The 24,218-nt window shown below is 35.7% G+C and overlaps 2 protein-coding genes across 2 annotated transcripts; both read left to right on the top strand.

Moving 5' to 3' along the window:
- The first annotated feature begins 1,413 nt into the window (after positions 1 to 1,413).
- Positions 1,414 to 3,773, top strand: LOC147545532 (uncharacterized). Its single transcript, XM_086635088.1, has 3 exons — positions 1,414 to 1,591; positions 2,199 to 2,236; positions 3,392 to 3,773. Exons 1-3 carry the CDS (start codon positions 1,516 to 1,518, stop codon positions 3,503 to 3,505), a joined length of 228 nt encoding a protein of 75 aa, XP_086491214.1. The 5' UTR covers positions 1,414 to 1,515; the 3' UTR covers positions 3,506 to 3,773.
- Positions 3,774 to 5,349: 1,576 nt separating this feature from the next.
- Positions 5,350 to 17,576, top strand: EDA25 (CCAAT-binding factor). Its single transcript, XM_086635087.1, has 16 exons — positions 5,350 to 6,454; positions 6,948 to 7,023; positions 7,167 to 7,286; positions 8,717 to 8,792; positions 9,033 to 9,101; positions 9,214 to 9,294; positions 9,492 to 9,563; positions 10,390 to 10,482; positions 10,770 to 10,925; positions 11,734 to 11,817; positions 11,936 to 12,079; positions 12,638 to 12,727; positions 14,418 to 14,500; positions 14,617 to 14,976; positions 15,863 to 16,085; positions 16,524 to 17,576. Exons 1-16 carry the CDS (start codon positions 5,740 to 5,742, stop codon positions 17,304 to 17,306), a joined length of 3,225 nt encoding a protein of 1,074 aa, XP_086491213.1. The 5' UTR covers positions 5,350 to 5,739; the 3' UTR covers positions 17,307 to 17,576.
- The last annotated feature ends 6,642 nt before the right edge of the window (positions 17,577 to 24,218 follow it).

The following is a 24,218-nucleotide window of genomic DNA, read 5'->3' as shown; positions in this document are numbered from 1 at the left end:
GTCGGAGAAATCAGATTTTGAGAAAATGATTTTTTGTAGGAAAAAAATGATTTTTGGGGGAAAAAATTATTTTTGAAAAAGATATAATTTTTGACAATTAAAAATATTTTTGAAATTTAAAATAATTACTTTTTGAAGGAAATATTTTTTTTTTTTTGGATTTTAAGTTTGAAATTTAAATTTATTAATCCAAAATCTTAGCAAATCTTAGGGGGTAGGGTGGGATTTTGGTCCAATACAAGGAATCCTTAGGATTCAAGAGTCCCAGGATTCTTGGTAGTCAAGCAGACCAAAGATTCATGATTCCTACCAAATCTCACTTTTGATAGGAATCCTACTTAGGAATTCTTCAACCAAACACACCATAAGTGAAAGAGGAAGTTTGAAATTCTAAGATAGACAAAGAAGGAAGGAAGAGTCAAACTTCGGTCGAGGCATTGTCTCTTAAACACACATTGTCTTTAGCGAAATTGCTTTTAACAATTTTGGGCGTAACGTATAAAATCTCCCTTAGCATATACAAGTGTTCTTAGGGTCGCCCCGAGTTAGACCGGGGACATGTCTAGTTTGTACAGGCCCGACCCGTACAGAAAACGAGCCAAATCCATTTTGAGCCCCCAAATTGTGGCCAACTCATTTTTCCTTATATCCATCACTTCATTTTATCTCTCCTCCCCCTAATCTTTCCCTCTCTACTTCACTCTTCTTTTCCAAGTCGTCGCCCATTAATCTCCTGTTGACGACTTTTAACCCAATTTTTTTTTATATTTTCGTCTTCATCTCTTTCTTTTTTTTTTTCTCTCTCCCACGAAGGGAAGGAACCCCCTCGCTGGATAGGTCTGATTTCGTTTTGAAACTATACATTGACAAATAAGATCTCGTTTCATCTGCAAACTAGGCCTTCAAGGTCTAGTTTTCGTCTGGAAAACTAGACATCGTTGAAGATGTCAAATATTTTAAATTTTAGGTCTTAGAATAATATTTGAAGTCACTACTTAGTTTTATATGGAATATTTGAAGTTGTAATAAAAGATTCAGCTTTGAAGTTCTAGTTAAAATATACAGAATTGTAAAGCTTCTAAAACTTTAAAGTTTGAAAACTTCCATCTTTTAAAACTTTATAATCGTAAAACTTTTATGTCCAGATCTCTTTACAGTTATATATTTTTTGAAATTCAGGAACTTTGAAGTTTTGGTAAAAAGGTCTTAACGAATAACAGGCCCTCATGCATCGACGACTCCTCGCTTGTTCTTGTTTGCAAGAGAAATTTTAAATGCACTCACCATTTTTGTTATATACACTCACATGGTAAGTGTATATAACATTTCTCTTGGTGCAAATGATGGACCTCCACCACCGTGGGCCTGAGCCTGCTCTTGGAGCAAATGATGGACCTCCATCACCGTGGGCCTGTTTCGCTGTATTTGGGGGAGAGAAACAAGATTACCAGAGGGAGTTCAGTTCTAGTAAGAGAGAGAGAGAGAGAGAGAGAGAGAGAGAGGGTTTCTGGAGAGATGGCGAGAGAGACGAGCTGCCTTACTAGAGTCACTGCAGGTGTTGCAATCGGAGGTGCTGTTGGTGGCGCCGTCGGTAACTCATCTCTCTCTCTCTCCCTCTCCCTCTCTCTCTCGTTAAATCAAACTTAAACCCTAAACTCCTTAATCGGTGTGAAATTAGAAACTTTAAGTATTCTGAAGCTCATAACTTTTATGAATCGCCAATTTCAATTGATAATTGGTTGGTCAACTACTCGATTTTATATTAGGGTTTGTCGATTAAATGTTTCAATTAGATGCTTTACACCCCCTTATACTGAACAGTGAAAAAAACTGACATATTGTGATTAATCTGCATGTTTTCTTCATTATCAACCAGTGAAGACATCTGACTGTTTCATGGTAGAAGGAAGTGAATAAAGTTTACTATTTGCTTCAATCTTGAAGACATTTATATATGCTTTCTTATTGTTTTATATCTCAATGTGTGTTTTTTAGTGTATACTACTAGAATTTTTCTTTCATAAATTTCTTTTTAGTATTAATATCTGAAAGGGGTTGCTCTTGTTTTGCAGAAAACGTCGACTTTTGTTGTTATGTTTATGTTTTCGTTGTTGAGTTCGGAGTTTCCCGTTATAACGAGACCTTGATAAAAATGTAAACAATTATGGGTGAGAATCTGATAATTTGTTTCTTTGCAGGAGCTGTTTATGGGACTTATGAAGCTATAAGGTACCGGGTACGTCTCTGAGTCTCTCACTCTCAATCCCTTTTTGTTTTCAATAGGTTAATGCCACTAGTTATATTGCTTCTGATTCTATTTCGTGTCAAAGTTATTCGAAATAGAGTAGATGTCATATGATGTATGAGTATGACGAGGGCGGAATAACTTTACTAAGATAGAGTGTGCTTTTCTTGTTGAAGATAGATATGTTGATTATGGGGTCATCCCACACACGAATAATAGCTTTTAGGAGCCACTCATTCCAAAATGAAATGTAAAAGAAGAATATAGAGTGACGAATATTCGTATTTCTGGATTAGCTAAGTCAGCTGATGAGCATGATGGGTTTCTCATAGCTTTACCTAATACCTTATCATCTATATTTAGTTAACGTTTTGTCATACTTAGAACTTAGTTTTGACTATTCTCCCAAGCTTTGACTCATTGACCTCTGTTGAACCTTGCCCAAGCTTTGACTCATTGACCTCTGTTGAACCTTGCTCTTACTTCTTAGTATTGCTAGGCTCTCTCATACTTAACATGATGATCTCTTGGTTAGTCCCTTGGAGTCCAAACCTTCTGCTTCATATGCTTTTCTATATTATCATGTCCACCCTTTCACAAGTTATGAATTTATGAGTAATTTTTTTTCTCGAAAAACAATTTATGGGTAAGTTAAGCAAACAAGAAGAAAAAGTTTCTAGATACAATTCATTTCCATATGGATTTGCTCAAAGTCATAGTCCAACAATTATGTTAGCTGAAGAGTGGTGTTTGGCTCGACTATGTGCGAGTACCAACAAGAACATAAGAAGTCCCAATCCCAAATGATACACTATCAATACCACGTCTAGTATCCCACCCGAGTTTCGGATTCCACCGCTGAAAAGTTATACTGAAAAAGAGTACTCATGTTCCATAGGGAAAAAACAATAGATCTACAGATAATATCTCGTTGCTCGTGTCAAGTTTTAGGATTCACGTAGTTTTTCTTCTTGTTTTGGATTGAACATTAGCTTTGAAGTTACCTTTGTTTCTTTCTAACTCGTTAATGACATAATCTTCATTCGTTACTTGCAATATATTTTATTTGTTTCTATGTTGAAATGTAAAAAAAGTTACTGAATACTAGCTCATCTCCATTTGTAAATGGAGCTGTAAACCTTGCAGATTCCAGGATTGTTAAAGATAAGACATGTAGGGCAAACTACCCTAGGAGGTGCAGCTATGTTCGGCATTTTCCTTGGAGCTGGGAGCTTAATACATTGTGGCAGGTCTTATTAAAAACATATTGTGTTACAATACCATGTGAAATAAGTTTGTTAGCTTGAAGATCGAGAGGAGCTGTTTAGTGTTGAGATCGATATGAACTAACTAGTGACAGAAACCCCTTTTTTCATTCTTGCTCCGATTTCCCTTGTCTTTCCTATGATCGTATTATGCACGGCTGAATCCTTACTTTGGAAGGATATTCAATTACAAAATTGTCTGAAGATATCAGTATTTGTTTATGAAATTTCATGGAAGACATTATTCAAGCAAATTTGTTTTATCCTCTTTGTTTTGATTCTATTTTTTCGATAAATTTCTTTACGTATTGTTGGAAACTGAGGAGTGACATTGATTCCTATTAAACTGCATACTGCAGCAGAGTATAAATTAGTTTTATATGTTATTGTGGAGCCAAAAGGGTATAGTTAGGGATGATATTTGCTCCAGAGTACTCAGATGCTCTTCTTTCAAAAAAGAAAAATCAGATGCTCTTGAAGTATGATCCATACGAGTTATGGAGAAAAGGGTGATGAGTGTTTGGATTACTAACTTGATTTGCGACCAAATTCTTTATAGTGCAATCTTGTTGTTGTTGTTGATCAGTACTTTCACTTTTGTTTCCTGCATCATACCAAATCTCACGGAACTGTCTAATATACATGCTAGCGATGGGGATTTGAGTTTTCAGAGGACCAGGATTTTGAATCGCCATGCGTTTTGGTGAAACAATAGAAAAATTGCGGGTGCAAAATATTACGAGGGAATTGTCAATTTTGTTAAATTTTCCGAGACAACAAACTTTTATCTTCTTCCTCATCTCTCCCGTCTTCGACCACTAATTTTGGCCACCACCACTTCCAACCATTGCCATCATTTCTCGGTCCTCCTTCCTATCTCTCTCTCTCTCTCTATCTCACCATCACCATCGTTTTGCTGACAAAATAAGTGTTGTTTTTTTCATTAATACCAAGGTTTCCCTTCCTCCAGCAAAATGCCGAAGCTACAACACAAATTGGGTAAACAGGGAAAAGATTTTAGTTTACACTCTTCATGGTGTGTGTGCAAACACATCGTGTCAAAAAATTGACTCCCGTTGGTAAACTCAAATACCAATAAGGCCTCAGAGGGTAAAGCAAGAAACACAAAACATTTTCCCTCGCGCAGGGGAGCCTATTTTACGAATTTTTCCAGAGCAAAACCCCTAAACTCCCTTTGTCCTTCGGCAACCGCCGACATCAACAGAACTAGCCGTGGCTGAATTTTTGAGACGGGAGCTCTGTTTCTCTCTCTACCTCCGTTCTCTCTCTCTCTCTTCTCTCTCCCACTACTATTAGAATGACGAATGTAAAGTCTTGTTTGTTTTTCCGGGTAAACTAAAATTCCAAATGGTAAATGAATATGGTTAATTTTACTCTACGATACGCCTATTTTTCACCTCAAAACTTAAGTTTGAATTGGGTAACAAAACTTGATTCAATATATGATTTTATAAAGAAACCACAATCTAAAACAACTCTGATAGTGCAAATTTGTACTCAATTGTGGATTATTCTAAAAATAAACACAATTTTATTTGCCATCAAATTATGCAGTAACATAATATCCCTGAGCAATACCGAAGTAACCAATATCACCAAATACAATAATTAAAACGAGAAGTGGTACCTGATCAAAGACATAAAAATGACACCTTATTATACATCCAACAACATAGAAATATGTTGTAAGAAAATGCACACATGAACTCACGAAAATAAATAGTTTGTTAGCTTATAACAGACCATCTAATATTAAGAAAATATCTTACAATACTATTATTCGGTAGATATCTACGTTTCACTTTCTCAAGAAAATTGTTTAACTCCACAACAAGAAAAATGGTAAATGGGAGAGAGAACTTTTGTCTACACTCTTCATCGTACGTGTGCGAATACAACATGTGCAAATTGATGATTCCCGTTAGTCTAAGGGGTAAAGACAATGACCAATAATGGTAAGGGGGTAAAGCCAAAAAAAAGAAAACGAGAACTCTTTCTGTTGCTTGGCCGCTTGGGACGGGACTATTTGACGAACATTTCCAGAGCAAAACCCCTAACTCCCTTCTTCCTTCGGCAGCCGCCGACATCCCCAGAACTAGCCGTGCCGGATTTCTCAACCGGAGGAGCTCTATTTATCTCTCTACTCTATTTCTCCTCTCTCTCACTACTTCATTCTCTATCTCTTTCTTCTGAGTTTCTCCATAAGTAATGGCGATTTCGAAAGGTAAGAAAGTTAAAGACACTGAAGATATTGAACTTATCAAGTCTGATATAGCTACTTTTGCCTCTTCACTCGGTCTCTCCTCTGCTTCTTCTTCTCTTCCTAATTCTGGTTTCAATGATACTGATTTTCGTAAAAAAAGAACTACAAAACCTAAACAACCAGAGGAGAAGAAGACACAAAAACCTCCTAAAAAACCAGAAGAAAAGCCACAAAACCCTAAAAGTGCTGGTGGTGCACCTAAGAGACCTCAGAATAAGAAGTTTGAGAATAAGACCAACAAGAACGATCGAGTGGTTAAAGATAGGGTGGTTAATCAACCTGTTTCAGTAGAACAACCCAAACAATCCAATAAGTGGAAGAATCTTCCTAAGCTTCCTTGTGTTAAAGCTTCATCTTTGGGTGTTTGGTATAGTGATGCAGCAGAATTAGAGGCAAAAGTTATTGGGAATGATGGGAAGAAGATTGAAATGAAGAATGCTGAAGAATGGAAAAGTTTGGTTGCTAAGAAGAAGGAACTTGGGGAGAGGTTAATGGCTCAATATAGTGAGGATTTCGAGACTTCGAGGGGAAATAGTGGGGATATAAAGATGCTTTTTGCTACTCAACGTTCCGGTACTGCAGTCGATAAGGTTTCTGCTTATTCGGTGTTGGTAGGGGAGAATCCGATCGCCAACATAAGATCACTTGATGCACTTCTGGGTATACTTTCTTTTCCAATTAATTGTTTATGCACATATATTGTCTTCAAACTGATTGTTAATCATTTTAACGTTCTACATTGTGTGTTAATTATGGATTTGTTAGCAAATAGCAATCACTAAGTCTAAATGCCTTATCTTTTAGAGAAAGGAAAAACAAGGTTTGTTTTTGGGTCTAATTAGGAGTCTTTCATTCACCAATACCCCTTACTTCATTTCATATGGCTTTAATTTCTTTTTAATAACTACATTGCCTTCAAAATTTTGAGGGAAGGAGTGAGAAACTATATGAGCATGATACGTCAGTCTGTCTAACAAGAAGTAAACAGATGATTGGATTTAGACTAAGAAGGGTTTTGCCATTTCCCACGTTAAGACTTCAACTATTCCTACTTTCTTCTTGTATCTATCTTTCCTCTTTATCTGTAACGCCCTTCAGGAATTCAGCGTCTGAATCTTACTGTTTGTTCTAACTAACTTGTGAACACATGCAGCAATGGTTACATCAAAAGTAGGAAAGCGACATGCTTTGACTGGTTTTGAAGCATTGAAGGAATTGTTTTTGTCAAGGTCAGTGTTCTTTTGTGGAATACCTAGTGAATTACAGTTTTCTTTTTTATATTTTTTGTGTTGTGAGGGTGTTCCACATTTTGTTCTGCTCCGGCTCACTGATATCTTGTGCATTATTTGACTCTCTGCATTCCTCTTATTAGTCTACTACCAGATCGTAAACTGAAAAGTCTCCTCCAGCGACCATTGAATCATCTCCCAGAATCAAAAGATGGTTACTCTCTTCTACTCTTTTGGTATTGGGAAGAGTGCGTAAAGCAGAGGTATGCTAATCTTTATCGTTGCTTTTGTTCATAGCTAGTTATCCTCTTGCTCCGTTTTTTTCATGAGAAAAAAGTTGAAAGATATCCGAGACATACATAGTAGGTTTAGTGGTACGACGAGCATTTCTGATGAAAAGAATGACAATTGTCAAAATACTCAAAAGGATCATTCAGATTTACTATACTGCAGTAGTAATTTGAGCAAGGAAGGAACTATCTATCATCTCTCCAAATCTTAAAGATAACGAATGCGTTTAAGAATATTTTTAGTTGAACTACGATGGAGAAGGAAGTAGCAAACTCACCTTACTAATATAAGTTCTAAGCCAACATGATAATACAATTACATATGAATTCTTTCAAAAAAAAAATACAATTACATATGAATTAAGAAGTCAAAAGATCAATTTGGCTATAACAAGTGTTCGATAGAGTCGTAGAGTATTAGAGACAGAGAATAATGGTGCTGATAGCGCCGATGATGCAACAAGACATAGTGGACTGGTGGTATTCTGTGGTTGTTTTGACATTTGAAAATAGTGGCGATGAAGCAGTAATTGCGATTGATATTGTGGTGGCACGGTGGTGTGGTGTTTCTGTGGTGGTAATGCAAGAAGTGTTCACATCTGCTGGCCATGTTGCTGAATTGATGGTGGTGGTGGCTGGTATTGTAGCAGTAACACTGTGGTGGTGACACTAATCTCGAGGTAATTGTTGTGTCTGTGGTGGGTGGCCTACATACAAGGGTGACTCGAATAAAGTTTTGTTGGTCGTAATGGCTGTGCTCTGTTCGTGGTTAGCGTAAGTTTTACCGATTAGGCTCTGATAGTGAAATCTGAGGTCAGAAGGAAAAGAATTGTTGCTAGAAGTAAAATAGTAACTTCTTAATGTTAGCAAGGTAATGTTTTGATTTATGTAGGTCCAAACCTACTTTGGATATCTTTTCAACTGCAAATACTGAATTTGTTACTGTGAGCTAGGAGTTTGAGAACCTTTTCTTAGTATAAAAAGAACATAGAAGTTGGGTTTGTTTCTCATTCGCGGTGGCACCTTTGTGGAAAGAAAAGAAGACAAGCGGGGAAAACAGTTTTGTGTGTGAAGGTTTCTTCTTTGTTGAGACTAGGGATTTTAATGCTGGGTTTCTTAACAAAAAGGAGAGCTATTATTGGAGACCTCTGTTTGGGTGTTCGATATAGCAGTGTAGTTCTTCAGTTCCCATCTTTTGTGTTCTTTTCAGTCGCCCTTGTTCCCTTTCCGTGATCTGATAATATTCCAGTATTTGTAATAGTTAATTAAAGTGTCTGGAGTACAAAAAGTATCATCAAGTGCTATATATTTTGTTAGTCAATTTTCATTTGCTGTTTTGACTGGATGGTTTTGAATTAGTTCATTTGATATGTATACTTCCTCTGTAAATTTTTACTGTCCAGGTATGAAAGGTTTGTTGTTGCACTCGAAGAAGCATCACGAGATATGCTGCCCGTGCTTAAAGAGAAGGCCTTGAAGGTAAGGTGTACTCTTTATCTGCTTATGTGCATGAACAACTCCTATTTATTTATTTATTTATTACAATTTTATGATTCCATTACATTGATAATCGATTTTCCTTTTGTTGAAATCATCTGTCGAAAATAATTGTGTAACAACTATATCCTAACTAAATAACTAATATATCTCCACAACCTACAAACTTTATCTTACTTCATAAAAAGTTAAATTTCCTTAAGAATTGATATTCCTTCGCAGACAATGTATGGTTTGCTGAGGAGTAAGTCAGAACAAGAACGTAGATTACTCTCGGCACTGGTAAACAAAGTAAGTTGACACACCTTCTATAGTTCACTGCACATGTGCATATTAGTTGGTGCAATTCTGATTATCTGCTGCTTCAGATATACAGTTTTATTTTTATTTTTTTTCTTTGCAGCTGGGGGATCCTGAAAATAAGGGTGCGTCGAATGCTGATTATCACTTGACAAACCTTCTAAGTGAGCATCCTAATATGAAGGTACTCTTTTGGTATACTCAATTAATGGTGGACTGGTCCCTCACATGTGTACCTAGGTTCCCGACATAGTTTGCCACTTGATTACTTTCTACCCAACTCATTAATATTTAAATTATCCCCCTAAGTTTTATAAAAAATTTCCCAATAGATTGATATTTCTTTGTTTATTTTTCCTCATTAAACATATATTTTTGCAGGCGGTAGTGATTGATGAGGTTGATTCCTTTCTATTTCGTCCTCATTTGGGATTAAAGTCAAAGTACCATGCAGTAAGTACCATATTCTAAATTTTGGTTTCGTCCAAGGAATTAAATGACTGAAATATTTCTATTTCTATGCCTACTGAAATTTCCATTGAAACTGAATTTAACTAAGTTTCTCTTAACAATGACTTGTCAAGGAAATAAATTTCGTGACCGAAATATTTCCATTTCCATGCCTATCGAAACCGAAACTCCATTCTTTGGTTTCATCTACTTCTCGTGTTCTCTAGACTCTAATTATAGAAGTCGTGTTGGAGTAGATAGTTAACTAAGCGCTTTTGCAGGGTGACAGGAGCTTCTTAGCAGATCCCTTGTTTATTCACCTTAAAGTTTATCAACCATGGATATTACAATTTATAGTTCTTGCAAAAATTATTTACTTCACCAAATGGATGATGCTTGTTGGCAGGGACCTGAAATTTAAGATGTGAAAGATTAATAGTGCTCAAGTAACTCTAGAATTGTCTACAAGAAATCTCACATCTGTGAGGCATGTTGTTGCATTTTGTTATGCAGTCATCTATGTTGTTGTGTAAATGTGTGTTGATAGGCAATCCTCACGTATCTGAAGAATGTTTTTGTAGGCTGGGATTGGTCGTTGTTAAGTAATTACTTAGATCTCAGTCTCACTTAAATATGTACTGTACTTCAAACAACATATGTAGTCTAAGTAGTTTTGCTGATATTGATGTGCAATGCTTAACTGATCTTGATCACTAGGATTTTACTAATTTCCTTGTCAAATTATTTTTCCAAATCTGCTGAGTGCTGATTATCAGTGTACCGTATACCTCCTAGGCTCTTACTGAATGACCACACTTTCAACTTGCAGGTTAACTTTTTGTGCCAGATTCGCCTGAGTAACAAAGGAGATGGGCCTAAAGTGGCAAAGCGTTTGGTGGATGTTTATTTTGCACTCTTTAAGGTATACGTGGATTCCCTTTTCCCAGTTTTTATATGCATACATATGAAGCACTATTATCTCAGATTCTCAATATAACTTAAGCGACTAAAAAGGCTTTATAAATCGTCTCATACTCATCTATCTTGATCTGATAGATCGTAGATGAGCTTCTGCGCGTTATTCTCTTTAAAATTGTAATTGTCATCTGTTTTAATTTCTATTAAAAAAATATACAGGGAAGAGCAAGCGAATAATTTTGTGTCGATTAGTTATTTACGTTCTCCTGTGTTCATTTTTTACGATAACAGCTACTGATCTCAGAGGCTGGTGCTGATACTAAATCGGATAAAAGTACAAAAGTAGAGGACAAAAAGGTGTCTGGATCTCTTAAAAAAGATACCTCCGATAGTCCTTCTGGTTCGAACGTTGAAATGGACTCACGACTTCTCTCCGCAGTCCTCACAGTAAGTAAAATTCTCTTTCTGATATACTTGGTATTTAGCACTCTTAGCAAAACCTTTAGCTTTCGCCGGAACTAGAAAGCAAGTCAAGTTAGGAGTCCTATGGCATTTTCCTGATTAAGTGCCAACTGTCGTAATCTAGCTAATTGGTTATTTTATTTTACCCTTAATGGACACTCAAGTGCTTACATTAGAGTAGGACACTTCCTTAGAGACTAAGAGAAGCACATACTACTTAAAACTTGTCCAATTATTTAACTCTGCCTTGTTGAAAAAAGTTCTTTTAATTTCGCCTGCGGTTGCAAAAGTTCACAATCATCGAGGGAAGAACCGAAGAACCAAGTTGCTGCTTTCATAATTCTCTACTAACAATTTTGAGAAAATGCAGTATTTATATCCAAACCTCGTGGTTGGGAAAAAAGAGGCTGCGCCAATCCTTAATTGAAGCTTACGTCCTTGACCAAGAGGGACAATAGGCTGATTTTCCCGAAGGAGGACCTATTGCTGGTCCAAAATTTTCAAAGGCTACCCATCTTTCTTTATCACCATTTTCAAATTTCTATTTCTTATGAGCAATCTTCCCTGTGTTCAAACTCTTGTTTTGCGCACTTAGTAAACACTAAATCTTGCTCTTCAATTTATTTTATTACTGAGATTAAAAGCATACTGCTACCAAAGTTACCATTTAAGCACATTCTGGTCTTCTATAAGCACGTCAGTGGTTCATAGAAACCTATGTCAGCTTACATGTTAGGTTAAAGACTTAAAATATTTGACACCTTTTCTTTTTTGTTCGTTATCATCGTCATAGGGAGTCAACAGAGCATTCCCCTACGTTGCAAGCAGTGAGGCTGATGATGTGATTGAGGTGCAAACACCCATGCTTTTCAAGTTGGTGAGCTTGTTTTTACTTCATCTACTCTTATGCAGAAGACAAGTTGTACTATTGCCATGGTTACCTCCATCAGCTACTTGGTTAAGGTTCTGATCAATGTCAATTTTTCATCGTGTAGGTTCATTCTAAAAATTTTAACGTTGGAGTTCAAGCTTTAATGCTTCTTGATAAGATTTCATCAAAGAATCAGATTGTTAGTGATCGATTCTACCGTGCTTTATATTCAAAGCTTTTGTTTCCGGCTGCAATGAATTCATCAAAGGTAATCAAATCCCTCAGCCATTTATTTATTAAATCCTTTTAGACGGTACAACTACCTCTTCCTTGGTAAGCTTTAGAGAATAGATTGATGACGTGTATAAGCGATTTACGTGGTGAGAACTTAGAGGTTATCCTTAAAATTCTGGCCCTGTTGTATGTGTTTCCTGAATAGGTGAATGAGTATTAATAAAAGGATTGATAGGTTACGAGGACTCCATTCAGAGAATGGGAGGGAGGTTATTTAAAGTGAGAACTAGACTTAGAGAATAGTATAAGGTGGGAATTGAAATTAAGGAGAAAACAATATTATTTAGGGTGTTTGGGGAGACCTATTCAGATGAAGGCTTAGTGCTCATGTGTTCTATGCATCTCGAGTACCGATTAGACGGTTATAGCCTTTGAATCAGTTGGTGCTCTATAGTTTACTTCGTGAATTTAAATTGGAGAGGTGTAGAAGCTGCCCACTTTTCAGTGAAGGAGAAAAATGAAAATGCAGCTTGTTTTGGCAGTATGATCTTATAGTAGACTGTTTGAACTAATACAATTGTCCTGGTTTTAGGCAGAAATGTTTATCGGACTCCTACTCAGAGCTATGAAGTGTGATGTAAACTTAAAGAGGGTCTCTGCGTTTTCAAAGCGTATCCTGCAGGTTTGTGGCTATATTTGATTTTTGTTTGTCTCACATTTTGCTTGACTTGAGGCTTTCTAGTTTCTTATGAATGGTTTCTATTGTAGTTCCTGGATATCCAAATGAGTCCCTTACCAAACAAAAATTCCTCATCCTTTTATTCTTAGCTTGACTGGTTCTGACCTTCTTAGTTTATAACCTAGTCATAAGGATTTCGGATGTGTTCTTGTATCATAATTGTCGGACACAGAGATGCATCAGTTAGATTTGATGTCCATGTTTACTTATTTGCGATGCATCAGTTTGCTGAGTAAGTGATGCTAATATAGGTAACATTTATTTCATCACTTAACTAATTCCTACCCAGTCTTCCTCGTCCTGGTATAGTCATATTAGTTGACTACCCCAAGAGACGAGGATTTATAGCATTTTCTTGCAAAGATATGATCATATGAAAGCCCATAATATATCTGGATCTATCGTAGCAATTCGTACAGGGTGCTTTCACCCTCCTCATAGGGGATTTACCCAAGGAATGAAACTTCGGTTTCGGTGGAAATTTCGGTCGGCCCAAAAGTGGAAACGTTTCGTGGAAACGTTTCGGTCAGTGTGGAAATTTAACAAATCTACGGAAATGATATAAATGTGATTTAGTTGTGCATAACAAGACTTTCAACCATAACTAAGTATGAAAAATATGTAGTCTTGACTCTAACATGAAATACAGGATAAACTTGAAAAATAATTGACGGGTTTGTGACAAAATTCGTTAAGTTTAGGGTTAATCTATAATAAAACAGTAATACCAGGGGGCTGACTTCGAAAAAGATAACTTGAAGCCGTTATAGTAGGGAGTAAATATTAGAAATTTAGAAATGATGTGAGACATCCCAAAGGAGTGTTAAGGGCACCCTCTATAAGTATTAAAAGCGCATCCCTTGTGAGTGAAACAGGCGCCTTTTACTGTAAAGAGGGGCGCCTTTATAAATTATCATTTAAACCTAAAAAACCCTAAAACCCAAATCGTATTCTTCTCCAGCCGACATGCTCTCTCTCTCTCTCTAGATTTCTATCAAAATCAACCCTAAAAACCCCAATTTCTTGATGAATCTTCACCTGTAATATGACATAAACTACTTGTTAAGAAGAAATGAAAGGATTTCTTGAAGATATGAGAAGAAACAGTGAAGAAAAATGAAGATTAAACCAGAAAAATGAAGAACAACTGAAAGTAAGTATCCTAAATTGATTTCGAGCGAAATTTCGATTGATTTCGAGAGAAATCTTACACGAAACTTATGTATGTGTGTTTCTGTATACCTATATTGAAAAACCGAAAAATTTCGGTCATTTCGACCGAAACTTTTCGACATTTCATTCCTTGGATTTACCAGAATTTATTCCAAATAGAAACTAAAATCCTTCAATTGTGGGCGCAACCAAATCGTGCACACAAACTGGATTACCAACTGATACTTGGTTCAGACTCCATTAAGTGGAGTTTGCTGGGCTTTCGTGTGATGTGAAGTCTTATATTGGGCTGTTATGCATGTTCGATGATGTTCTTGAAAAATGGAAAATATATTCTTCTATTCTAAAAATATAAGAAATAACTACGGGTTATTTTGCATCAGCTGAAATGTATTTTTTTCGTGTGGGTAAATGGGTAATAGCAGTTCTCCGATTATTAATATGCCTAGTACTTGAACAGGTAGCGCTTCAACAACCTCCTCAATTTGCATGTGGTTGCCTGTTTCTTCTTTCTGAAGTTCTTAAAGCAAGACCACCACTATGGTAAGATAACGATTTTATCATATCAATTTTGATGGAGACTAACGAGTTTAGAAATTTGATCTTTAGTGAGTAGAACAAATCTTTTGTTTGCTGCAATTCATACTTCATTTGTACAGGAACACGGTGCTTCAAAGCGAGGCAATTGACGATGATCTCGAACATTTTGAGGATATTATAGAAGACGCTGAGAATGAATCAGGAACTGCTCTTTCCGAGGAATCACAAAAATCTATTACGACAATTCCAGATAATAAGAATGGTGTTAAAACTGAATCAGATTCATCTGGCTCAGAAGATGAAGTTGACTCAGACCCCGACTCCGAAGATGATAGCTCTGATGGAGGTGACATATTCAAAGAAGACGATGTTGGGAAATTCGAAACAGTTTCTTCTAGTAAAAGCCAGCCTCAATTAAGTACGGAGAAGTTGTCGCTTCCTGGAGGCTATGATCCACGACACAGGGAGCCGTTGTACTGGTACTTTTCTCCTGCTCCTGCTTCTTGATTTCTATTTACAGCTTAGTGGTGTCAAGTCGTGCTTTTAGTTCCACATGTTACGAACATAAAAAAAATTGTCTTAGCAAAGCAGAAGAAGGGAAATGTGAATGCTTATTTTTCCTAGAGTTTTAATCAGACTCTTACTCAAGCTGCTGTGGCATCACCATAAGGTCCATAACCACAAACTCGCGTCAACTCTATGGAATCTCAATGATTTGTGTTAGTATTACTGATTGTGTCATCAGTGCTTTGAGTAAAGACTCTTAAGAGATTGTAGGAGTCCTCAAAAAAATTGTGATGTTAGGCAATCATGTTGTACAAGTAACTACAGCTCTTTGGTAGTGAATTTATTGACCTTGAGTCTTAGTTATTTATAACTTGTAGTAAATAGCGATGATGATGTAGTGGCAAAATTATTTTTGGTGATCATTCAGTGTTATCTTGAGTCTGATGTATATAGTAGATAAGTTGCTCACCACATGAGATGATTCAGTTGTTAAATTTATGTGGTGATGATTATTTTCATCAAAAACAAAATCAGTTGTTTGGACCATTTCTAATGAACGTGTTACCTAATTACAATATGCTTTACTATTTGGTTGCGCTCATAGTTTCCACTTCCTGTTTTATTTCTGAGATTCTATAGGGTGATTCACATATCTGATTTCATATTTTCATCTAGACAGGAAAATCAGCCCTTGAAACCTTTTCATTTTGAGCTTACTGCTCCTGAAATGATTATGTATTTATAATTTATGTCTTTCATACTTCAATAGAATGTTTTAATCTGCTTCCATGCTTCATTTATTTTTCCCCAACCAGATGCAGAATTAAGTTTTTCTTTCTGTGTTTTGTGAATCATCAGCAACGCAAACCGAGCGGGTTGGTGGGAGCTGATGGTACTTGCTTCACATGCGCATCCATCTGTTGCAACCATGGCTAAGACTCTACTTTCAGGGGCTAACATAGTCTACAATGGGAACCCTCTAAATGATCTTTCTCTAACTGCTTTCCTAGACAAGTTCATGGAGAAGAAACCGAAATCGAGCACATGGCATGGTGGTTCCGAAATCGAACCTGCCAAGAAGGTAGCTTTTTCAATCTTGCTTGGTTTCCTAAAAAAGTTTCTTAAGTCATTGGACAGTGCAAGACTTCGTTAACCGAATTTATTCTGGTTTCTTAAAAAAGTGTGTACTTCCAATCTTGCTTGGTTATTTATCTTCATATGACAAATAAGTATAGAATCGTTAGACAGTGCAAGACTTAGTTAACCGAACATAAGAAAGGAAACGAAAAAAAAAAAGATAAAAGAGAAAGGCAGAAGTAGAAACGAAAACGAAGATCTCCGTTTTGTTTTTGAGGTAGCTTAAAATGGGTGCAGCTAATGGTTCCTTGAAGAAAAATGGGGATTTAGACTACTCTGGTTCTTTGCTTTTCTTAAATCTGAAGATGTATAGTCGTTTCTGTTTGATTAAACCAATAGTTTGTTATAGCTTCAATTGCTGACCGAGATCTTATAATTGCAGCTGGATCTGAACAGCCATTTGCTTGGGGCTGAAATTCTTTCATTGGCTGAAGAGGATGTACCTCCGGAGGATCTTGTGTTCCACAGGTTCTTTACAAATAAAATGAATTCCTCGAAGAAGCCCAAGAAGAAGAAGAAGAAGAAAACAGCTGAAGATGAAGCAGCAGAAGATATTTATGGAGTTGATGGAGACAAAGATGATGAGAGTGACAAGGAGATTGGGCATGATGAGAGTGATAATGACGAGATTGAAAACCTCTTGGATTCTGGAGACCTTCCCGTGGAAGAAACATTAGGTGATTATGATTATGACGATTTGGACAAAGTTGCCAATGAAGATGATGATGACCTAATCGGAGATGAAAGTGACGAGGGGATGGATTTCCCCTCAGATACAGCTGACGAAGGAGAAGACGATGATGATGATGATCTGGTGCACCTTGGAGATGCAGAAGACGACATTGATAATGATAGTCCCAATGAGGATGAAATTGGTTCAAACAAAAGAAAAAGAAACCGAAAGTCTGCTAGAAAAACTGGTGCTTCTCCATTTGCAAGTGTTGAAGATTATAGTCATCTGTTGAATGACGAAGATGTTCCAACCACAAAAAAGAAAAAGAAGCAGAGTTCACAAGATGAATCTCCCAATGACGAAGATGACCTCACAACAAGGAAGAAAAAGAAGCGTAGTTCGCAGGACGATTCGTTTAATGGGGAAGATGGTCCTTCCACGGGAAAGAAAAAGAAATCAAGTTCAAAAAAGCAGAAAAAACAGTCAGAATGAACTTTAACACTCTGAGAAGAAACCCTAATTTTGATCTTCAAATTGGCAAGGTCATAAAAATTTATGCACAAGATTTTGTCAGATGTTAGTCGTTGAGTTAAGTTGAACTACATTCTATGGAAAGATGAAAAGAATTTTGGGTGTTATAATTTCACACATTTATTTGGATGTGTACAATTGTGATACAATTTGCATCTGTATTATGTTTAGTAGAATAATCTATGAATTAAGTATTCTCAGATGACATGTTTAGTCGATCTGAATCGGAAATTTGTTTATCGAGCTATACATGCATGTCTTTTTATTGAAGTAGATATCGAAAGGAGGCTTCTTAAATTGAGGTTTAGGTTTAGCTGAGACAAAATACTTGTATTGTGTAACACCAAGCTATTGAAGTTTTCTTTTCAAATTCAAACATATTTGTAGAAACACTTCTTTTTTACTAATAGTGAATGTCTAGTTTTAATTATCATTACATTGTGAGATCCATCTTCAACATAAATGAGAAGTAAAATAATTAAACTAGACATAAATTTCACATTCGTAAAATAAGAACGAAGAAGTTTACGGTTTCAAATCTAAATCTTATTTTCTTTTCTTTTCAATCTTCAACCCATCCTGTATTTTTCCCCACACAAACTGAGTAACCAAGTAGATACTGATAATTTTGTAAACAATGACTTCCAATCTCTTTCTTTTTTTTTTTTTTTTGTTGAACGACTTCCAATCTCTTTCAACAATGGAAACAGATAAGTTCCAACCAAAATTTAATTTTTAGCTCCCCATTTTGAATAAAATGCAGTAGACAACTATGTGGTTCTCAAAAGCCTTTGTTCACCAATAATGAAGTATCAAAAGTGAACTCCACTACTTAAAGTGAGTTGATTTTGTCTGTGGTCCTTCTATGTTAACCTTTGGGTATAGTATAGGTGCACAACTTTGTGTCCCCTCAGCCTCTCCAACTTTACGTAAATGTTATGTTGAAAGTTTCACAGTCACTACAAATTAGCTCAAAAAGTTACTCAATGCATTCATGATGTACTCAGTACCTTTGATTTTAAATTATTGAGATTTTCAAATTTTAGTTACAAAATATATGTAAATGCGAAACTCTGAGTTATACTTTCGAAGAAAAAAATTCTTATTTTTAGCGACGAGTTAAACAAAACTCGTAACAGTCAAAACCCAAAACTTGGGGCTCAACAAAATAACAGAGTACTTCATCAAAAAGATAATAATGGAGTAGAGAGATTGTCTAGCTTTGTAGTCATTAATGTAAGCAAGAACATAAAGTGCATTTAATTCATGGAGATGAGAGCCACACATAAATCTAGACATCACATTACCTTTTGTTTGAACAAATCAAGTCGACCTTTCAAGCCCTAATTCAACCTTGGGATTATCCATTCAACCTAACCCACACTTTTAATGAAGGGAGATGTTTATTAGACTTGTCGAACAGACAAATAGTACTACTATTTGGCAAATCCAATCTGCTAATCGATCTTCTATGATCTTGTCCCAGAAGTGGTAGTTCGGTTTGATCCAATGGCTTACAGTCATTGTTTAATTGTGGTATTAAAGTAACCTTGGTTCCCACATTAGTATGGTTTCGACATGTAGGCCACAATATAAAAGAAAAATAACAACTGAGATGAATTCAGATAAAAGAACATCGACTTGTGTTCAAATTGTTGAACGTAGGAGTGCTGCCTTACCTTTTTATTAGGAAAGTGAAGCACTTACGAGGGCCGAGGGATGATGCTTCGTATAAAAAAATACGAGAAAAATGGTAAAATGAGGAGACTCTAAATGTATTTGTTTTCCTTTCTACCGGGTTATTATAAGTGAAATGTATTTGTTTTTCACATTTAGAACTATTGTCTATTTTTTCCAGTATTGAATTTCTTTTTGCCCCTGTAGGAAACTGTTTTCCCTTGGTAGGAAGATTTTAGTGTCATAGTGTGTGGGAAGAGACATACTCATAGATATGCCACTTGAATAAAAAAGAACTCAGAAATCCAAACTTCAAAGCTTTTATGGGGCATTTGACTTTTAACATACTTGAAATCCCAACCCTAATTTAACTTTTTTTTTTTTTTTTTTGTTGAGAAAACCCTAATTTAACTGATATATTAAAGTAGACTTTAGAGTACTTCCATAAAAATAGGGAAGGCGTGACAAGCTCGACCGCATGAACACATCACCATTTACTGATATATAATAAGTAGTGAATGCCATAATGATACAACTATTTCGACCAAAAAAAATTATTGGACAAGATATCACAAGATTCAAAATCTTTCGTCAACACTTGGTTGTCCAAACAATTTAAAGTGTTGACATATGTTCTAAAGTCTTTGGAGGTCCTGAGTTCAATCTTTCGTCAACACTTGATTGTCCAAATAGTTTAAAGTGTTGACATATGTCCTAAGAGCATCTCCAATGGGACACTCTAATAAACACTCTAAAAATCTAGTTGTCAAGTGTCAAATAAAGATTCTCTTTCCTAGTGTCAATATAGAGACACTCTACATTTGTTTGGTCTCCAATGGAGATCTCTAAAATCTCTTACTTAATACACATGTCCCTCTTCAATTCAATAGATAAAAAGTAGTTGAAAAGCAAAGTTTTCTATTGGTTGAAATAATAAAGTAACACTTAGAGAGTCTCAAGTAGACACTCTCATTTTAGAGATTCTTTCTCTAGACACTCTATAATAAATGTGTCCAACTCATAATAGAGTGTGTAACAAAGTGTTCCATTGGAGATGATTTTTTAACAAAAACTCCAAAAAGTCATATGTGGCACTCTAAGTGTTAGAGATTGAGTGTCCCATTGGAGATGCTCTAAGGTCTTTGGAAGTCCTGAGTTCGATCTCCAAAGGACCTAGAATCCTTAGGTTATTGAACAAATTGTAGATGTCTTCTAGACTACAAGGATTCTATTTTAATACTATAGATAAAATGCCTAAAGTTACAACCTTTATATTTTGTGAGTGGGGAAAGTACATACCATTCCTTCCATTAGAAAATGCACTAGCTATTGCTCACACAAACAAATTAATATACCCTAGTTAAATGTATATATTATATACAAGGTTGTATCTCAACAAAAAATATTTAAAAAATATACAAGGCTACATTCATTTTTTATATAAAAAGACTTATCTTGTATTCAAATCATTTCTTTTTGGCCAATAACTTATGCACATTGTTATGTTAATATAGGAGCTTATTGGTCATCTTGGAAAATATTTACTTATACAAGAATATCATAATACGAGTTTGATAATATTTGGAATATAACATTTATAGTCTAGAAGATGGGTGAAATCTTAGGTATTTCTTTTCAATTGATTGCAAAATCTCCAAATAACATAAACAATTCTAGGACAACGTTATACCTTTCATTCATATATTTATAAAATATATTGTTAGTGAGTTTTATTATAGATGCCGATTTCAAATATAAAGATATTTTATCTATGGATTAAGAAATGCGCTTTTCTGGAACATCTCTAACGTGCTATTAGCTCGACGGACCCATGTGTTTTTCTTTTTTGTTGGGCACAGACCCACGTTTGTTGATATGCTATCCATCTACAATACCTCAATTTATTTTCATGCTCATCTACCAGACATATTGGGCTCATAAGAAAACGATTTCGTATATGATTTTTGTGAGATTGGTTCAGTTAACACATAACTTATCGTAATTTATTTGCTATTTTTTCTTGTTACTAAACAGACATAGCTAATACAACACCACTCAATTTGTTCGATTATACTTTTATTTTTTGTTAAAATCTTCAATTATATATTTTCTTTTTTTAAAGTTAAGTTATACTTATTCAAGTGTTTGAGATCAACCTTTTCAACATAAAATTTTTATTTGTTGAGTTTAGGAGCAAACCTCCTTAACAAAAAAAAAAAAAATTTAGGAGCAAACCCTAATTAAGCCACGTGCTTTGTTGGATATTTCTTTTGACCACCATAGTTGACAAGTCACCACCACAAGTCCACAACCATGTGCCATTTTTTCTTCTTATAATAATTGGACCATCTTAAATAAATTTGATTTTTTTGACTAACAAACAACAAAAATCCTAATATGTAATAATCATAATAATTAGATTCTACTCATATCCAACAGCTTGAATTGCAATCATGGATAACAATAAACAAATGTCTTTTTCTAATTAAAACGTGGTACCACATTTTCTCAAAGGAGTAACTTCAAAATTACAAGACCTCGATGTACCAAATCAAGATTCCACTAATTAACTTCCCTCACGCAAACTCACGCATATAAGGACACCCATGTGGTGTAAAGGGGCACCCAAAAAACTTCCCTCCTACCACGAAAACTCACGCATATAAGGACACCCATGTGGTGTAAAGGGGCACCCAAATGTTTTAATTATTTCCAAACTCATCCCCTCATTCTTGTTCTATTCCCGAAGCACCCCAAACTCACCTTCACCACTCTCACCACCACCATCTTCTTTCTCTTTTTCTCCCACCTTCGTCTCCGTATTCTCTCATCTCTTACTTTACTTTTCTATATGTGCCCGAAGAAACTTTTTTTTTTTGTTGAAAGTGCTAGAAGAAACTTACATCACCAACAATCCCTTTCGAGACGAAAAAAGATTTTATTTGTCTGTGATAATCTCATATTGTTTAGAGAGAGTCTGAAATCTAGATCTACGTTCTAAATCTTAGTAAGCGTCGATGTTATTTTGAGTGAGCTCGTGGAGCTTTCACCAAGGAATGAAACTTTGTACCTATGTAACCTTAGGTATGGGTGGCGAGGACAATCGATGACTTCTCAGATTTGTAGGATTATAAATAGAATTAGAGCAATGGTATTTCGTAGGGTTGGAGATTGTGATGGTCCCACATCGTTTGGGAGCGCCCAAAGCCTAGACTATAGGTGCAAACATAAGCTTAAAAGTATGGATGACTTTTGAGAAGATTTGTGGAGTCTTTGTTAGAAATAAAATGTTGTACGTATTCGACCCGGACTAGGTGTCAAAAGCAGAGATAATATCGATATCTGATGAGACATAGAGCTTTATATTGAATGTTTGCCAGCAGTAGACAAAAAAGGGAATCGAGGAAAGAAGGAAAATTAAGGGTTCAATAAATTGAGAGGGTATAACAAATAATTAGAGCATGGGTGGGTGATTTGGGGAAATAAAGAAATTTTCCGAGTATAAAGATTTGGGTGGAAACAAAAAAATGGAACTTTTTTGTTTCCTCCAAACGCTTAAACCCTTATATTTTAAGTTTCTTCTTCCTTCTTCTTCTTCATCTCCTACTTCCACCATGCACCACAAATTTCGACGATCTCCACAAATTTCGACGATCTCCACAACAAATTCCAACGACACTTTCACCATCTTCGACTACACTTTATTGTCGCATACTCCCTTTTTTTCTCTGTTTCTCTCTATATATCTTGGTTGAAGGGGCTCTTCTCCTTCGCAAGATTTAGAGGGTGAATAAAGAGAGGGGCTCCTCTCCTTCGCAAGAGTTAGTTAGGGAAGAAAGAGAGGAGGGAGAAAGAGAAAGAAAGAAAAGAGATGAAGAGAGAGATGGGAGAGAGAAAGAGAGATGAGAAATTCCAGCGAGTTTCGCCGGGCGACGACTATACCAGCGACATAAAAGGGAAGGTGTCTTTGAGAATATTTTTAGTTTTCCACCCTTCCATATTTCTTATTTCCCTAGATCACCCACCTTATAAACAGGGCCGTGCCTGAGAATTTGAGGGTCCAGTGCCAAAATTTAGTTTGGGCCTTCTGTATAATCAAAATATAAAAAAAAAATATACACAAAATAATAAACACGCTCAAAATAATTTGACCATGTAAAGATAATTGATTGTTGATTTATTTACTCAAAATGAATTTAAGAGGCATTCGAAACAAAAAAAATTTACTTGAAATTTTTCTCCTTGTATTTTTTGAAGCGAAATCATCAACTAACGATTCGTAATCAATTTTGTCAAAGAATCCACTTTCAGTGTTGAGCAAAGCTAATGAAAGAATTGTTCCACTCACAATTTTTAAGAAAAAATTAACTATTAAGAACTCTAACAGACTAATCAATTTGATAAGCAATTTAGTCGTCATGGAAATAGATGAGTTTATTTTTTCAAATGGAAAGATATGATTTGTAATAAGAAAGGAGAGAAGAAAAAACAATATTGTAATGTGTAATAATAATAAAAAATAGATCGAGAATAAAATATAATAAATAATAAAAGCCCAAAAAAAACTAGAAAGAAAAATTCTAATACCAAAAGAAACTAGAAAGTAGAGAAAGAGAAGTATACTCCTAGGTTTTACCCTAATTACTTTACCCTAATGGTTGTAAAGTGGGGCCCGTGAGTTTACCCAAATTTAATTGCTGAGCAAGGTAGAGAGAGAAAAATTGGAAGGGACCGTCAGACATGGTTGTAAAGTGGGGCAGGGTGAATTTACCCAAATTGCTTTCTGAGGGAAGGTTACCCTAATTGCTTGCCTCTTTAATTTTGACTCCCTTTTTGAGAGAATTAAATTTGACTTTCAAACTTGGGAAGGGGAATTAATTTTTTTGGGCCCACTGTGAGTGGGGGGCCCAGTGCGGCCGTCCTGCCCGCACTGGGCACCGCACGGCCCTGCTTATAAAAATAGGTTCTTAAAACAATACATCAAGTGTTTTATAGTGTAATGTAGAATGGTATCTTGCTCCAACTAGAAAACCCGATAGTAGTCATATGAACATTACTTTGTAGGAATGAATTAGTATCGAATGATCTATAAGTAGTTTATATGGTCTTTGTTAGAACAATTTCATGGTGTACCTTATGATGCAGGTAAATGCTATCTGATCCGACAATAAAAAGTCGGAATGGTGTGAGAAGGCA

Source organism: Eschscholzia californica, unplaced genomic scaffold, assembly GCF_041429995.1.
Source record: "Eschscholzia californica isolate CP2 unplaced genomic scaffold, dmEscCali1.0.p SCAF_4, whole genome shotgun sequence".
Taxonomy (NCBI): domain Eukaryota; kingdom Viridiplantae; phylum Streptophyta; class Magnoliopsida; order Ranunculales; family Papaveraceae; genus Eschscholzia; species Eschscholzia californica.
This window is presented reverse-complemented; position numbering and strand designations above follow the sequence as displayed.

What these genes read in the sequence shown, in the direction of transcription:
- LOC147545532 (XM_086635088.1), top strand. Translation starts at nt 1,516, where the DNA reads ATGGCGAGAGAGACGAGCTGCCTTACTAGAGTCACTGCAGGTGTTGCA. An exon ending in TGCTGTTGGTGGCGCCGTCG is followed by an intron (nt 1,592 to 2,198) that starts GTAACTCATCTC and finishes GTTTCTTTGCAG; the next exon opens with GAGCTGTTTATGGGACTTAT. An exon ending in ATGAAGCTATAAGGTACCGG is followed by an intron (nt 2,237 to 3,391) that starts GTACGTCTCTGA and finishes TAAACCTTGCAG; the next exon opens with ATTCCAGGATTGTTAAAGAT.
- EDA25 (XM_086635087.1), top strand. Translation starts at nt 5,740, where the DNA reads ATGGCGATTTCGAAAGGTAAGAAAGTTAAAGACACTGAAGATATTGAA. An exon ending in TTAAAGAGAAGGCCTTGAAG is followed by an intron (nt 8,793 to 9,032) that starts GTAAGGTGTACT and finishes ATTCCTTCGCAG; the next exon opens with ACAATGTATGGTTTGCTGAG. An exon ending in GTGAGCATCCTAATATGAAG is followed by an intron (nt 9,295 to 9,491) that starts GTACTCTTTTGG and finishes ATATTTTTGCAG; the next exon opens with GCGGTAGTGATTGATGAGGT.